We start from the raw sequence: 17,945 nt of genomic DNA, 5'->3' as shown, positions 1-17,945 counted from the left end.
TGAGACTGAGTACTGCCTACAGCGCTAAAGAGTCAGTCACTCGGCTTGGGCTTAGCCTACACCTCAAGTGGATTGTCTTTAACATTAGGGTCCATTATTCAGTCCAAAACTACTAGCCTGAGATTCCCTTCAGGGTGGATTCTCACAGGAACAGGGAACAAGTATAAGCTTTGGGGTCTTCAGCTTACAGGCTAGTCCTAAAACTTGGGGTTCATCAGATCTTACTAGGCTACAAGTTTGGGGTTTCTAGATTCCATGTTAACAGAGAGGTTAAGAAACTTGGTCAGGCACTCTTTGTGGTGTCAAAAAAATGGAAAATGAGGGGGTGTCCCTCAATTGGGAAACGACCGAATAAATTGTGGTGTGTGATGGTGATGGAATACTATTGTTGTAGAAGGAATGATGAACTGCTTGATTTCTATAAGAACTAGAAAGACCTCCATGAACTGATGCAGAGTGAAATAAGCAGAACCAAGAGACCATTGTACACAGTAACTGTAACATTGTGGGACAATCAAATGGAACTGACTTTGATACTAGTAGCAATGCAATGATCAAGGACTTGGGGAAAAAGAACATGGAGAGAAAGAACTGTGGGATTAGAAACTCAGAAAAAAACAAGCTTTATCACTTGTTTATATGAATATATGATGTGGGGTTTGGGTTTCTATAAGATTACTACAAAAATGAATAATATGGCAATAGGTATTAAGTGATAATACATGTATAGCCCAGTGGAATTGCTTGTTGGCTCCAGGGAGGGGGGAAGAAAAACACAAATCATGTAACCAGAAAAATACTTAAAAATAAAAGAATTAAAAACAAAAAAAGAAAGGAACTTGGTCAGGGCCACAGAGCTAAGTTTCTGAGACAGGATTCAAACTCATGAGTTTCCTCAATCTAGGTCCAAAACCTTTATCCACTGTGACACCTAGCTGCCTGAGTCATTAAGGGTAGGAAGGGACTGTAGACATCATTTGATCATCATTAGAACACAGATTCAGAGCAGGAAAAGATCTTAAGAGGCTATCTATTCTAATCCTCTAATTCAAGCAGTGAGGAAACCAGGTTCCAGAGAGGAAGAGGCTTTTCCAAGATCACAAAAGTAGCAGATGGCAAAGCCTGGATTTAAAGCCAGTTCCTCCAAATGCAGTGTCCCTTTCTACTGTACCAAACCTCACAGGGTATGCCCAGAATTTAACACAGAGCCTGACACATTAGGCAATTGTGCAGGTGAAAGGTGAGGAGGGCCTGAACTAGAGTAACAGCTATGTGAGGAGAAAGGATGGATATAAGGAATGTTAAGATAGAATCTCTATTGATGGGTGGATGGGGGGAGGATGAGGAAGAATGGAGAGCCAAGAATGAACTTCAAATACTATTGTGCTATAAGAAATGATAAGCAGATGATTTTAGAAAAATCTGGAAAGATCTTCAGGAACTGATGCAGAGTGAAATAAATAGAACTGGGAGAACTGTACACAGTAACAGCAATATTGGATGATGATTATCTGTGAAAACTTGGCTACTCTCAGCAATGCAATGACCTGGGACAATCCTGAATGACTCATGACAGGGAAAGCTATCCACCTCCAGAGGTTGGAGTTGTCTTTCACATTAGTGTATTTATGGTTTATTTAGGGGTTTGGGTTTTGTATGAGTTTGCTCTTACCACAATGGCCAATATGAAAATGTGTTTTGCATGAGAATAAAAAATGAAAAGAAAAAAATGAACCTGAGGATTATAAAAGGCTAGGTGGATAATGATGACCTTGACAGAAAAAGAAATGTCTGATGGAAAAACCAGTTTAGAGATAAAGATGGTCTGTCCCATTTTGGACCTGTTACCTTTGAGATGCTTTCCAAATAGATATTTGGACCTGGAATTCAGGAGAGAAACTAGCACTAGATATATAAATTTAGGAGTTATCAGAATAAAGATGTTAATTGAACCCAGGAAGTACCCAATGGCATCACTAAGAAAGGATGTAGAAGGAAGAAAAAAAAGACCTGGATCAGTCTTAAAGATAGCAAAGTTAAAAGAATAATGGAGGAGACAGAAAAAGTACAATCGGGCAGGTAGGAAGAGGAACATAAGAAATGCCACAGAGGCTACAAGAATAGAGAATATCCAGGATGAAAAATCACCAGTGTCAAAAATTTCAGAGCAGCTGAAAGAGGATGGGAAAAGAGAAGTCATTGGATTCAGAAACTAAGATCTTAAGAATGCCAAGACTGGAGTCAGAAAGACTCAGCTCCCTAAGTTCAAATCTAGTCTCTATACACTAATCAAGTCACTGAATCCTGTTTGCCTCAGTTTCCTCATCTGTAAAAATGAGCTGGCGAAGGAAATGGCAGACCATTCCAGGATCTTTGCCAAGAAAACCCCAAATGGGGTCACAAAGAGTTGGACATGACTAAACAACAACAGGGAAGAGGGTTTTAGGGAGGATATGACAAATGAGAGAAGCAAGGGATCTGAGAAAGCTTCTCCTGGGGAAGAGAAAGCTTTACAGGAACAAATATTTGAAGGGCTGTCGTGGGAAGAGGGATAACTCCCTTCAGAGGGACAACTTCCCTGAAGGTCTCCAATCAGAAGCTGCATGACCATTTGTCAGGGATATAGGATTAGGTTGGACTAGATGCCCTCTAAGATCCTCTGAACTCTGAACTCCTATGATTCTGCCCAGTCATTTGTCTAAAGATAACACACTGAATTAATTATTCATAGAGCCAGTAGGACTGTTCCCTAGTAATACAGCATGTACTTCTGCATCAGCTATCGCTCTGCCCCAACCCCAAGCCCTTACCAGGTGACTCTAGACATGGCGTAAGTAGTCTGGCAGGTTTGTTGCCCACTGCAGGAGGCTGTCGTGCCCACGGTGTAGGCTCCCATGTTCTCAAAGATGAGCCAATCACCCAGCTGCAGCTCCGGCAGACAGAGGCCCTCAGCCACATGGTCCAAGTCATCACAAGTTGGGCCCCAAAGGCTGCTGCTATACACACGCTGATCTGGAGATGGTTTCTACAGAGGTGAGGAAAAAAGGCAGCAGTCACTAGAGAGCCCAGCACACCCTCCCACAGAATAAGGGCCAAACAATGGACCTGAGGGATGATCTAGAGAACCAAGACATCCCCACTTACAAGACAGACGAAGGTACTGGAATGACCTCTGAACTGGAAGTCATAGAATCACAGACCTAAAACTAGGAGGGCTTCAGAGACCCCCTCATTTTACAGATGAAGAAATTGGAAAAGGAGGAAAGCATTTATTAAGCATTTACTGTATATGCACTGTACTGAAGGCTGGAAATACAAACAGACAAGACAGTCTGGCTGACCTCAACAAGCTCATATTCTAACGAGGAAAGATATACAGACAAGAGATATGTTGCAGAAAAGATGGAAAGGTTTGGGAGCTCTTAGGGCACATTACTGGGAAAGGGGGATTTGGGTGGGATAGAGGTAGGCAGAAATTAGGCTGGTATTGTTGGAGGACCATCCAGAACAATCCTACATCAGTCTGGTAGGCTCTACCCTCCACCACTACCCTCTCTGGTCAGAAAGGATTCAGGCTGGGGCTGGCCCAAGATCACCCAGTTTTTAAGTGGCAGGGACAAAATCAAAACCCAGGACTTCTTATTACAAACTTAGTGTTCTTCTCTCCATCCCGTCCCTAGTCACACCTGCTTCCCAATGTCTCCTCAGCATACACACCCAGACTTCTCTATCAGTTCTTAGTTTTAGCATCATGACCCTGGATAATCACTTTTCCAGTCCTCATGCTCCCCATTTGTAGAAGAAATGGATAGACCAACCAATCACTAAAGTCCTTTCTAGTTCACAGTCTTATGATCCTATGTCTGGTCACACACATATACCCAGCCCACCTTATTCCCTTTTTTTTCCAATAGAAAATCTGCTCTCCCTAAGAGCCAGCTTATATAAGAGAATCACAGAATTTCAATGTGGGAAGGGATCACACTGATCCTGTACCCCATTCCAGACCCGAAAAAGAATCCACATTATAGTATATCCAACAAATGGCTATTCAGCCTTTGCTTAAAGAGCTCTGGTAAGGAGGAGCCCATCATCTTCTATAGGCATCCCCCCTTCCACTTACAAATAACTCTAACTTTCAGAAATTGTTTCCCCAACAGATAGTCTAAATTTACCATGGCAAGTGCCACCCACTGCTCCAGGTTCCAATCTCTGGGGTAAGATGGGGACATGGGAGGGGGGGAACAAATATTTATTAAGTGCCTAATATGTGCCAGACATTGTGCTTAAGCACTTTACAAATATTATTATGTTCGATTCTCATAACAATCCTGGGAGGTATATTCTATTATTATCCTCATTTTATCAGCGAGGCAGACAGAGATTAAATGACTTACTCAAGGTCACACAGTGGGTGGGTGTGTGGATCCAGATTTGAACTCAGATATTCCTGAATCTAAGCCCAGCACTTTAATAACTCTACCACCCAAACGCCTAGACAAATAGGGATGGTACCAAGCCCTGACAGAAGACATCAGACGGCCAAGAAAAGACATGGAGACAAACGCAAATCTCCCCAGGCTGTGAGGATGATTTGTTCTCCTTGCACATGCCTGTCAAAAATGTGCCTCCACCAACAAAGCCATGGGCAAACCTTCTCTGTTGGTGTTCCTGTGGCTTCTAAGATCGTACAATCAGCTAGTGTCAGTTGTCCCACCAGTGATCTATGACCCAGCCGCTCAGACTCTGAGTCACTGTGGATTATATCCAATCTTGGAGCCTCTCCAGAAATCATACCTCTGGCTCATACCCCCCTTCCCTTTTCCCTCAGAATGGCTTCTGGAAATTAGCTGGGAAATAGCTCAAATATAGTTCACATCTAGATCTCCATTAATGAAAAGGGTTCCTAAATTCCTATGCAAACACTCACGGTAACAATGTATATTCTGGGCATAGGATAGCCTTTATTTCACTCCACAGAAAATGCAAATACAACATAATGAATCACAGTGGGTCAGGGGTAAGAATAGAATTCTCCTGTCCTCTTTAAGGAGTCTCCCTCGACTTTTGCTATCTTCCAGGTTCCTAATGCTATCCTAACATCTGTGCTCCTTTTGGATGGGAGACTTGGGGTAGAACTGCCATCATTCCAGCCAGAGGAGTGTAGCCACCTGTCCAAGGATGGTCAAGTTTGGGAGATCTGAGCCATTTCTAGGAATGAGGGTGGAAATACCCAAGCTACATGTGCCTAGGATCTCAGGCACACTCAGGAGGCCAGAACCCAAAGGCACAGAGGTGAGACGCACTTCAGTCCTGGAGGCTCTTCCTGATGTTCACCTGGGCAGTGACTGGCCAGGATCCATGCCTTTGCAGGAGAGCAGTCATGAGATGCATGAATGCAAGATGAAGGAATCTCTCCTGGCCAAGGCTATGAGCTAGGAAATCTGACTGAGTCCCTCCACAAGTACAGGTGGTAACCTTTCTATACCTCCTCATCCTGTCCAACTTCTTATCTATCCCCTTGGAAATTCTTCCCTGGTAGCCCCTCTTCCAACAAATAGTTGAGGGCCTTTCCACAGATTTCAACTTTGCCTGGATATCAGGGAAGGAATCCAGGCATTTCACTTAGCTTTACCTCAATCAACATGGCCAGCCCATTTTTTCTTTTCCAATCATCCATCCTTTATGTCTCTTTTATATGAGTTTTAAATGAGATGTGTTATTTTTTCTAATTTATTTTAATTTTTAAACTCTTACCTTCCATCTTAGAATCAATATTGTATATAGATTCCAAGGCAGAAGAGTAGTAAGGGCTAGGCAATGGGGATCAAGTGACTTGCCCAGGGTCACACAGCTAGGAAGTGTCTGAGGCCATATTTGAACCCAGTACCTCCCGTCTCTAGGCCTGGATCTCCATCCACTGAGCCACCCAGCTGACCCTGAGATGTGTTATTTTATGTTTCTTTTAAAATCACAGTCATTTGAGTATACTCTTTCTCACTGCCTCCCCTATGCTGAACTCCCCTAGTAACAAGGAAAAACAGGTAAGCAAAAACTCTTGATAACAATGATCTTATCTCACAATAAGACGATTTCCTCCTACAACCTGGTTCCTTCCTACCTTTCCAGCCTTGCACTTAACTCCTTTTCACATATCCTGCCTGTCCAGTGATCCGGGATTACTCCTTCCTCTACCCTAAATACTGACCTCCCTGGCTTCCCTAAGAACCAACTTAAAATCCCACCTTCTCCAGGTAGTCTTCCTGATGTCTTCTTAATTTTAGTGCCTTCCCTCTTAATTATTTCCTATGTTTTCCTTGATGTGGCTTGTTTTTTGTATATATTTGTTTGCATGCTAGCTCACTAAACTGTGAGCTCCTGTCTTTTACCTCTTTTTCTATCTTCAAAATTTGGTTTTTTGTCTGTTTTTGTCTCCTTAGCACTAAACACATAGTAGGTGCTTAATAAATATTTATTGAATTTAATTTCTCACAAAAAAATGTGCTGGCCTCTATATGAATTCATTGGCCACAGCAACTCATGGAGCCAACAAAAATGGGAAACATTCCTTAGTCCAATATGGCTCCCTTCTGCTTCTTCAGTGATGGTGTCAGAGTGGTCAAAAGGGGAAGGGGAAAGGGTAATAAGAATCACATGTTTGTAAACTATCAGTAAAATGTGAATTGAATTCCCAGGTCCTGAATATAAGATCTCTATTCAATAACCAAATGAAATTATTTGCTACTGAAGGAACGAAGCCAAAAGAGTATCAATATGTTGGCTGTTGATGTAAACTAGGACATGGGAGGAAGATCCTAGAGTGAAAGAGATCCCCTTGGAGGGGTAAAAATGAAGGAGATGGCAGAACTAACTTCATCACATTATGCTCCCAAAGTCAAGAGGGAAATTCTGAGGCAGCTAGGTAGCACAGTGATAGAGTGCTAGATATAAAGTCAGGAGGACCTGGATTCAAATTTGGCCTCAGACACTTCTTAGCTGTGTGACCCTGGGCAAGTCAAAGGAGAGGGAAAGGGAGAAAGGAAAAGAAAGAGGGGAGGAGGGAGAGAGAGAGAGAGAGAGAGAGAGAGAGAGAGAGAGAGAGAGAGAGACAGAGAGAGAGAGACAGAGAGAGAGAGAGAGAGAGAGAGAGAGAGAGAGAGAGAGAGAGAGAGAGAGAGAGAGAGAGAGATTTAGTTTGGCAAGATTTTTGCTCATCTCCTCTTGAAGGACTTACCAAGACAAAATAGCCAAGGAAATGACTATAGAAGTTCACTGTGCCTACCTCTGATAATAATAGCTAACATTTATATAGTACCTACTATGTGCCAGGCACTGTGCTAAATACTATTCATAACTATTACCTCATTTGATCTTCACAATAATCCTGGAAAGTCAGTGCTACTATTATTCCCATTTTACAGTTGAGGAAACAGAATGATGCAGTAAAGTGACTTGCTCAGGGTCACACAGCTAGTAAGTGACTAAGGCAAAATTTGAGTTCAGATCTTCCTGACTTCACACTTAGCACTCTACTACTACCTGTTACCTCTATTGCAGAGATCAAAAGGTAGAGAAATCCTAGGAGGAACCCAGAAATATCTTCAGACTACGTTAATATGAACACAAATTCTTGATGATTTCACTGCAAAGGTGGGCAAAGTGGAAGATATAGGAGAAAAAAATATGGCACAAGGCATAAAGACTGATCCAAGATCTCCTACCTATGTATTATAAATATTTGCTTCCAGAAAAGAACAATGAGGTACTAAATACAGTGAGGACCAAATAACGTCACAGAACATGAAATTGGCTATTGGAACAAATAAAAATGAATTCAGATGTGGTGACACATGTTTTCAATTCTCAGTATTGGGGGAGACTGAAGATCTGAGATGCAGTAGGACTAATGCTTATCTGATATCCACAGTTGAGGAGACAGAGAAAGACAGACAGAGAGAAGAGACACAGAGAGAGGAGGAGGAGGTGGCAAAAGTGAGGGTGAAGTTGAGGAGGAGGGAAAGAGAGAGGAAGGAAGGAAGGAAGGAAGGAAGGAAGGAAGGAAGGAAGGAAGGAAGGAAGGAAGGAAGGAAGGAAGGAAGGAAGGAAGGAAGGAAGGAAGGAAGGAAGGAAGGAAGGAAGGAAGGAAGGAAAAGGGAGAAAGAGAAAGGGGAGAGAAGAAAAGAACAGTTAGCTGCATGGAAGTTATGTCTAAATCAGCTGCATGAGATCCAATTTCACAGAATAAACTGCAATTCATTCCCATGAAGATTATGTAGAGATGAGAAATAATTATGAGAAAGAATTACTCACATTTATTGAGAGCACTCTTACAGTACAGACAAGCAATCACAAAAGGTTTTCCCAGCATACCCTATGACTGTGTACCAAACACAGCTTCATACTGTACTCATGTAGAATTTTTTTTTAAGTTTTTTACTCAGGGGGTGGTCAAAGAAAGTTCTCATCCCATATACAAAAAAGTATTAATAGCAGCATTTTTGTAGTAGCAAAAAATAACAAAAGCTCACATTTATCTAGCTCTTTTAGATCTGCAAAGCATCCTACATGTATTATTGTCATTTGATCTTCACAACAGTTCAAGGAGGCAGGTGCCATTATTATCCCCATTTTTCAGATAAGTGAAGTGAGGCTGAGAGATCAAGTGGCTTGCCCTGAGTTTTACAGCTAGTAAGTTGCTGTGTTAGGATTCAAAGAACTGGAAACTGAGGGATGGCTAAAACTAAATTAAACTAACTGGATAAACAAATAGTCCTGTACTGTATGATGGCCAAAAGACTACAGAGAAGCATGGAAGACTTCCATGAACAGATGCAAAGTGAAACAAGCAGCACAAGAAAAGTCTACACAATGACTCCCACAAAAGGTAAAACAGAACTGAATATTGTGTGATTATAATGATTAAACTTGGTGTGAGAGAAGGAAGAAATATGTCTTCCTCCCTCTGTAGAAGTGTGTGTGGGGGGGGACTATTTGTATGGGATGTTGCATATATCTTCAGATTTGGCTAATGTTTTGATTAGTTTTCTTGAACTGCATTCCTTATTCCCTGCCCCCACTTTTTAAAATTCTTTGTTACAAGGGATGGCCTCTCATGGAAGGGGATGGGGAGATATATTTGGAATTTAAGGAGAAGTATAAAAACAAAAGAGGGTATCTGGTTGGTACAATGAATAGAGTGCTGAGCCCAGAGTCAGGAAGACATCTTCCTAAGTTCAAATCAGGCCTCAGACACTTACTAGATGACCCTGGGCAAGTCACTTAACCCTTAGTTTCCTCATCTGTCAAAAATGAGCTGGAGAAGGAAATGGCAAACCACTCCAGTATCTTTGCCAAGAAACCTCTATTTGGGGTCACAAAGAGTTGGTCATAACTGAGACATGACTGAACAACAAAAATGAAAGATACTAAGAATTTTGTTAAATCTTTTGACTCAGTAGAACAAAACTGAGGCTCTCCTCCAAGAAGATGTATCTCACGTACATCATACATGATACCTTGACAGATTCAACCAGAGAGAGAACTTTGTTCCATGATCTACTGAATACAAGACAGTGCAGCATGGGTAGAAAGACCACTAATGATTATTTGAAATCAAAAGGATCTGAATTTAATCTCTAACTCTACTGTATGTGTGATCTTGGGCAAGTCACTCAAGTCACTCTTTCAAGGCTTCAGTTTCCCCTTCTGTTAAATGAAGAGGTTGGAATGGCTGATCTCTAGGGTCCCTTCCAACCCCATATTTATGATGCTATGATCAATTATGTAGTGAAAAGATTAAAAGCCAATTCTCTGCCGGCACAGGTCTTTAGCATCTGTCTCCAGAAACCTCTGGAAATAGCAAGACTGACAAATTTCCCAGAAAAAAAAACCCATCCATTCTTTTCTTGGTTGAGGAGGAAGAGCTTGAAGATGGAATGGAAGTGGGGAGGAGAAGGAGAAGACAAGCTAGTAAATTCAGTGATACTTGAGAGCTACAAGCAAGGGTGTGCAAGTAAACATTTAACAGTGTGTTCTCCAGAAGAAAAAGGTACAAACTACACACTTGTAAGTTTAATCTACATTATTAACACTTTCCAGAGCCTGGACAAACAAAACAATAAATCAAGTCCTGATTTGTAGAGTTTAGCAATTTCCAAGATATAAATGCTCACCCTGAAAATTTAACAATTGACTCTCCAGAAGCCATTTGGATTCAGTTAGGTCCAGCACATTCCTGGCTACAAATATGATTGCCACCTCCATTGCAGATATCAAACAGAGCTTAAAAGAGGAAGATGCATGTTGACCAAAGCGTTCACCTCTACCATGGAGGACAGAGTCCAAATGGAAGAAAGATTCCCTTGAGATAGGGAGCTCCTTCACTTGCTCCTATTCATGGATGTCATTGTGCTGACTGCATCAAGCCCCAGAATATCTCCACAGTAGGTTTTTTTATAAACCTTTACCTTTTGTCTTAGAATCAATACTGAGTATTGGCTCCAAGGCAAAAGAATTGTAAGAGCTAGGCAACTGAGGTTAAGTGACCTGCCCAAGGTAACACAGCCAGTAAGCATCTGAGACCATATTTGAATTCAGGAAAACAAGTCTTCCTGATTCCAGGCTTGGTGCTCTAGTTGCTGCTACTACCTAGCTGCCTCAAATCTGGAGACCTGGGTTCAAAGTCTGGTTCTACTTTTTACTAACTGTGAGACCTTGAATAAGTCACATAACCTCCTGTGTGTTGATCCTCCTATAAATCTTATTGTAAAATGAGGTTGAACAAGATGATCCTTAAGGTCCCTTCTACTTCTAGATCTGTGATCCTATCAGGGCCCTTCCCATCATCTCTGGCTTCAGTTTATTCTTCCATCATATGAAGGTGTTTAGAAGACTGGCTTGCCCCTGAGCTCTCCCTAGCAGCTCCAAATGCTCAAGTGCTTCCACAGAACAGTTGTGTTCATTCTGAACAGCTGAGGAGCAGACAGCCTCTGGTTATCGTCACTCATGGAGGCCAGATTGGAGACAGATGCTCAAACAGCTAATTTTGTCTAAACTTCAACAGTACTATCGTGAACACTGAAACGTGTTGAAAACTTGCCATTTAGCTGAGGGTTTGAGGAGGTTCAGATAAGAAATCTCAGTTTAGATCATCTGCTAAGATTTAAAAACCAAAATGACTTCAGGTGAGAGATCTAATTTGCACCCAACCTTCCACCCAATGGAGAAATCTCCCCCCCTTCCCAGACAACTATGACAAGTGATCAGCCAGCTTGTGGTTTTTTTTGAGGGAATTTTAAACCTTTACCTTCCATCTTAGAGTAAATACTGTGTATTGGTTCCCACCCAGAAGAGCAGTAAGTGACTTGCTCAGGGTCACACAGCTAGGAAGTATCTGATTTCAGTGTTCAAATTTGAATCCAGGACCTCCCAAATCTAAGTCTTTCTCCCAATCCTCTGAGCCACCTAGCTGCCCCCTAGATGATGCTTTAACACTTCCAATGACAAGAAACCCCAAACCTCACAAGATCATCTTTCCCATTTATTTGTTCACAGCTTTGATGATTAGGTCTTACTTCTATTGAGCCAACATGTGGCTCATAATTCAAATAGTGGGTTAGGGAGAGGGCTGGTTCTGAAGTTAGACAAGAACTGAGTTTAGATCATGCTTTTCATGCTCATTAACCATGATACGTAGCCACCAGTGCATCGCTTAACCCTCCTTTGTACAATGAGGATCATATGGGGATTAGAGGACTAATTCACAGGCGTGTTTTAGGACCAAATGTGGTAATGTCACAAAGAACTCCACGAAATTGCTTTACAAATGGCAGTTATAATCATTATTCGATTGCTTGTGTGACTCCTGTTTGAACAGATTTGTTGTCTTTCCCTCCTCATCGCTACAAACCAAAAGACCCAACAGAATGGGCAACTCCAAGTTGAGTTGCCTGGAGAGTTTTTACATAAAGTTTACAGTCTTTCTCTGTCTCCCCCCCCCAATAGGGGTATCTGAAAGAGTGGCCAGCTTTAAAGGAAATGGGCCAGATACCACAGAGAGAAGCAGCACAGACAGTGGAACTCACAGCACGAATCCACCAGATGGCTTCGGTCTACTTCTTACGAGCCTCCCCAAGCCCAGGTGATGACTATTCTGAACACAAAGCCTCCGATGACCTCTAATCCTGCTAAATCACTGGCCTCCCTCCAGGTTTTGCCTGGGGATTTTGTCCAGGGAGCAAATGCTAACTCTATGGGAGTCAGGATGTGTGACTCTCTCTGGTGAGCCAATTATTCCTTCTCCTTTTGCCCTCTGACTTTAGACATGCTGAGGGGGCAGCTGTCCCCCCTCCACCCCAATGTAGTGCAGAGGGTACTCCAGTGGGGATACTGGACACGGAAGAGTGGATTGGGGAGTTGAGTCCTCACCAGGAGTGGCAGGTTGTTAGGAAACTTGGGAATTATAAAACCAACACTGTTTATTTCAAATATCTGCTTTAGTTCATGGATTCTCTCTCTAAGCCAAATGTGAGTTAATAATTCTTTCAAGTCACCCAGAGCTGGGAAAGAGACTAGAATCTTTTTTTAAACCCTTACCTTCTGCCTCAGAACCAGTACTGTGTATTGATTCCAAGGCAGAAGAGTGGTCAGGGCTAGGCAATGGGGGTGAAGTGACTTGCCCAGGGTCACACAGTTAGGAAGTGTCTGGGTCCATATTTGAACCCAGGACCTCCCATCTCTAGGCCTGTCTCTCAATTCACTGAGCTACCCAGCTGCCCCCAAGAGACTAGAATCTTAATGGCAATAGGAGCTTGTCAATCACAAATCATTGAGCCTGAAACAAATGAGAATGAACCTGAGCTCAAGTCAGTCTGCACATGTACAAAGGGACTAGAACCTAGATGAGATCCTATAGGCGCCTGCACCAAGGCGCCCGAGCTGGAGATCCATGGCTTGGAGTGTCACCTGGTGGCTTGTGCAGAAATTGCACAATGTATTCCTTGGAGAATATATAGTTATCCCTCCCACCAGAGTTAGGGGTAAAGTGCCCCAGAGATCTGGAAAATCTGCGTACAATTTTTTAGCCCTCCTGTTGCACAAGAGAAGAAATATAAACTTTTTCATTTTCTTTTATGAGGTATTTATCCTATCTTATTATAAATTTTGGGTTAAGTATACATTTCTAAACTTTTTCTGTGTCATCTGTGGCTTCTGCAAAACTCCCCAAAAGTTCTCATTTACTTTCTCATGCCAACCCATAATATATTGAAACAATGGGGAAAGGCTCAATGTGGAAGGCATAACTATAGATTCGTGTTGGCGAACCTATGGCACGTGTGCCAGAGGGAGCTGCTCCTTTCCCCCTCTCCACCTGAACCTGATGACACCTCACTTCACCCACCCCTCTTCCCACCAGCTCAATGGGAGCTCTTCCTCCCTCCCCTGTCTGGGGTAAGGCAGAGAGCTCACATGCAGCATGAGGGTTGCAGTCTGGGCACTCAGTCTCTAAAAGGGTTGCCATTACTGCTATAGATGCTTTGCCTCCCTTCAAAGCAGGTCAAAAGGAAGTAAACCCAAGAAAAGGAATATTCCTGCTTTACACTATTTAAGAGGGCAGCTTGCTCTGTGCAGCTAGGTAGCACAGTGGATAGAGAGCCAGTCCTGTAGATCAGAAGTCCTGAGTTCAAATTTGACTTCAGCCTCTTCTTAGCTATGTGACTCTGGGAAAGTCACTTAACCCCCATTGGTTAGTCCTTACCAGTCTTCTGCCTTAGAACCAACACATATAGTATTGATTCTAAGATAGAAGGTAAGGGTTGTTTTTGGTTGTTGTTTTTTTAATACTTAAAGCTCCTGTTGGTCATGGAAAGAAAGTGTAGAATTAGAAATTCTTGAACCACCCCCCAAAACTATATTACCCAAAATTCCTTTCTGTATTACCTAGAATCCTTTTCCCTTTTCCTGCATCCTCATGTTTTACGTGATTGTATTTAAGTGGGCTGTAATTCATCCTATGCTCTCTTTTTAATTCCTGATAGAGCCAAGTTCAGGTAGTTTCTTTTATTTTAGTTATTAGTAACATAAATTTTAAAATATAATACTTAGTTGTTGAATATTAATTTTAAAACCCACAAAAGCATCATAGGAAACAAGGAGTGACACTGAAACGATGGATACTGAATATTCAGACAACCTAATGGTCCCATTTCCTTTCTTAGGAAAGGCTTCCAGCTAACCAGTTAAGCACTAAATCTTGATTACTAGCTAGGTGATACAGTAGATAAGCATGTCAGGACTGGAGTCAGAAAGACTTATCTTCCTTAGGACAAATCTGGTCTCAAACACTCCCTAGCTGAGTGACCCTGGGCAAACCATTTAACCCTGTTTGCCTCAGTTCCCTCATCTGTAAATTGAACTGGAGAAGGAAATGACAAACCACTCCAGTGTCTTTGCCAAGAAATCCCAAATGGGCTCATGAAGTGTCAGTCACAACAGAAACAACTGAATAACAATCCCTAGGGATACAAAAGTGAAACTTTTCCTGCCTTTGGGAAGTTTTCAATCTAGCATGTGGGTATATACAAAATAAATGCACAGGGAAACAAGATAATCTTGGAAGGAAACTACCAGCAGCTGGTGGGGTTCCCTGTAGAAAGTGCCCCCACGATCTGCATCTCAAAGGAAGCAAAAGATTCTAAGAGAGGAGAACATGTCCCGGTACTAAGAGCCAACTGAGTGGGATGACCTTTGGGAGTAAATGGCATCTTTAGTTGAAATCATCTTATGGAGAGGACTATCTTTTTGAAAGAAAGGCCGATTCCTTTTTTGTTCTTATGCTTTCAGTGGCTAGAGCAGTCTTACATACCATGGGCATGCAGTCAATGTACCAAGGGTCACTGGGACCATTGTAATCATTACCATTATGAGTTCTTCTCCCTTATACTTTGGGGTAGAGGGTAATTATAACTGAGGAAGGAAGGAGGGGAATTATTGAAAGCAGAGAAATTTGGAGCACCCAAAGACCATCAGTGTAGAGGAGGCTTTGTGATTGGCTGAGAGGAAACCTGAAATTTTGGAACAGAATAATAAATTTGTCCAAAAAGTCCAAGCGAGTGGTGAATTACTGATTGAGGGAAAGGAGATTTGGGGAAGGGGACAGCAACTATTCTCCTCTGGAGGCCAAATAAGAGCCTGGGGGCCCTGATAGGAAACTAGTGAGGTGAGGAGGGACAGTGTATGAAGGCTAGGTAGGGGAGAGCTAAGGACTTGGCCATGACCTTCTTATCGTTTATCCTAAACTAGTAGTTTAATGACTGTCACAGGCAAAAAGAATTACACTTGATCTGCCTGGCTCCAGAGGGAAGAATTAAAAACAATAGGTAGAAATACAGAGAAGTAGATTTCATTTTAATGGATGGTAAAACTTCCCATGAGTTAGAGGGATCCCAACCTGGAATGCTTCTGAGAAGTAATGAGCGCCTCTCCTCATCCTGGATGTTCAAGCTGAGCTTGGATGACCACTTGCCAGGAATGTTATAGAAAGATTCCTGTTCAGATACAAATTGGGCTACCAGCTCTGAGCATCTGAAATTCTAAGTGTAGCAGCTTAGAGGCATGACCTATTTGAGTCCCTGGGGAACCAGCAACAGCCCCAAGTCCAAAAACCTGAGAAAAAGCTAGCAGATCTAAAAATTCAACTGGAAAATCTGTTCAGACCTAGATAGTTAAATGGTATATTATTTGGCCTTCTTCCAGGTCCAGCCACTTTCTTCTATAAACAGGGCAGACAAACCAGCCTAGCTGAAGCAGCAAGGCCCCAGAAGAGTCAAGCCATCATCTCCCTCAGGCCGTCATGACAACAACCCAGGCCTCCAGACCCAAGATCTTCAGGAAAAAACCAACACTCCCATCCCAGCCCGTGTAACCATCATCCTAGCAAGTAACCCCCATGAAGATGTAGCCTGGCAACTACTGCTCCTACAACTACTGAAGACCCAGAAAAGAAAGTCCTTGGTTCCATGCAATGTCTCAACATCAGAAAGTGATGATTTTATCAGGCGGAATTCAAGAAGAGCCATTAACATCTATTTTGTGGCTACACGCTGAAGACCATGGGACCTTCCCATCTGGCCAGCAGCTATAACCTTCCCTATGTGATATCTCCTTTAGGACAGGGGCTCCTTGAGAACAGAAGCTGTCTGGTTTTTCAAGGTTATTGCAACACTTTGCACAAGGTAAGCACTTAATGCTTTATTCATTTATTCAGGCAAGAATTAATAGGTCATATTTCTACCGTACTTTAAGGCAGCAAGGAGAAACAGGAAGGAACAATGAACTTGGACTCAAGAGACCTAGGTCTGAATCCTGGTTCTGTCAGTGACTCCCTGTGAGTCCTTTGGCAAGTCCCATCCCTTCTCTGGATGGGCCTCAGTTTCCTCATCTATAAAAGGAAGGATTAGACTAAACTGACCTCTGAGATCCCTTCCACTTTAATCTATAATCCTATGGTCCTGTGACCTGGAAAAAAAAAAAGGAAAGCATAAAGGGGATTAAAGATGATCTCTAAGGTCCTTTCCAGGCTAAGTATCCCCTGCCTCTAAAACTCGGAGATTTACAAATTTTCTTCAAGTAATCCTGGGAAGGAGGTATTCCAGGCATCATTATTTGTATTTTATACATGAGGGAACTGAGGCTGAGAGGTCAGCTGATTTGCCCAAAGTCACATAGATAGCTAGTGTCGGTGCCAGGACACGACCCCAGGTCTCCTGTCTCCAACTCCAACTCCATTTCCAGTATACCATGCTATCTCTAAAGTTTATCTTGCATACATACCCCTGCCCCTCCCCAAAAGGCTCTGCTATGAAATAAACAGAGACAAGGGGACCTCTTCCTCGGGACTGCAGTTGGCGGCGTCTCTATCAAGGAACCTGGCTGTAAATTTTGTTTCTCTTATTATTTCTGCCTACATGAACAAGATTTTTTTTAATTAACTTTTTTTAATGGAAAAAGAAATGGCCTCCCAGCCTATGCAATTTACCTTCTGCAAGATGGGCATGGGGCAAGCGTTGTCAAAGAAGACACAGTTGAAGGCTCCATAGACACCCTCAGAAATATGGTACACGATACTCTTGGGAGAGGCCCCGTCTTCCTCTGTGAAGGGGAAGGGCAGAGGGTCAGGGAGAGCAGTCAGAACCCTGGCTAAGGCAATTCCCTGGGCCTTCCTAGAGTTGGGGCAATGATGGATCCCATCCCAAAAGGTTATCCCTATAGGCTGACCAGGTTCCCCTTTCCCCAGGAGGCCAGGCCATTGCTAGTCACCCTCAAATGGAGAGGCAGCATGGTGTAAAAGAAATGTCAGTGGATCTGGAGCCACAGGCCCTAGGTTCAAATAGATTTGTAATGGGACACCTTGAGCAAGTTGTTTTATATTCCTGGGCCTCAGTTTTCCTATCTATAAAATGGGGAGGTGGAACTAGAAGGCCTCTAAGGTCCTTTTACTGAGAGATTATCGACGTATCATGGAGCAGTGGAAAAAAATATTAGATTTGGAGTCAAAGGACCTGAGTTTGAATACCAGCTCTGCTTATTATTATCATTATTATTACAATATTATTGTGATGCATTCTCTCTGTGACTATGGGCAAGTCACTTCAACCTCTCAGGGACTTCGTTTCCTCTTTTGTAAAATGAGGGCTATTGTACTAGAAGCTCTCTGAGGTTCCTTCCAGGTCTAAATCTATGATTCTATAATCCTACTGTTTCTAGCTTTCAATCCTGTGATGCTAATGGGTTAAGGGTAGTCAAAACTGGAAAGCACATCCCACCCTATCCCAAACATATGCTCTGTATATTCAAATACCCTTCGCTGTATCAATTATATTGTTTCACTTTGCAATAGGGAGAATATGCTTGGAAGGTGTGGGGAAGAAGAGGGTTAGAATCACAAA

The 17,945-nt window shown here is 42.5% G+C and overlaps 1 protein-coding gene across 1 annotated transcript in view; it reads right to left on the bottom strand.

Annotated features, from left to right (window-relative positions):
- Positions 1–17,945, bottom strand: part of AZIN2 (antizyme inhibitor 2) — a 37,224-nt gene that overhangs the window by 959 nt on the left and 18,320 nt on the right. Inside the window, exons 9-10 of the mRNA NM_001293687.1 lie at positions 17,036–17,148; positions 2,811–3,025 (exon numbers count right to left, since the gene is read on the bottom strand). Coding sequence (NP_001280616.1) covers positions 2,811–3,025; positions 17,036–17,148 — 328 coding nt within the window. The remainder of the gene's footprint in view (positions 1–2,810; positions 3,026–17,035; positions 17,149–17,945) is intronic.

This window comes from Monodelphis domestica, chromosome 4, assembly GCF_027887165.1.
Source record: "Monodelphis domestica isolate mMonDom1 chromosome 4, mMonDom1.pri, whole genome shotgun sequence".
Taxonomy (NCBI): Eukaryota; Metazoa; Chordata; class Mammalia; order Didelphimorphia; family Didelphidae; genus Monodelphis; species Monodelphis domestica.
This window is presented reverse-complemented; position numbering and strand designations above follow the sequence as displayed.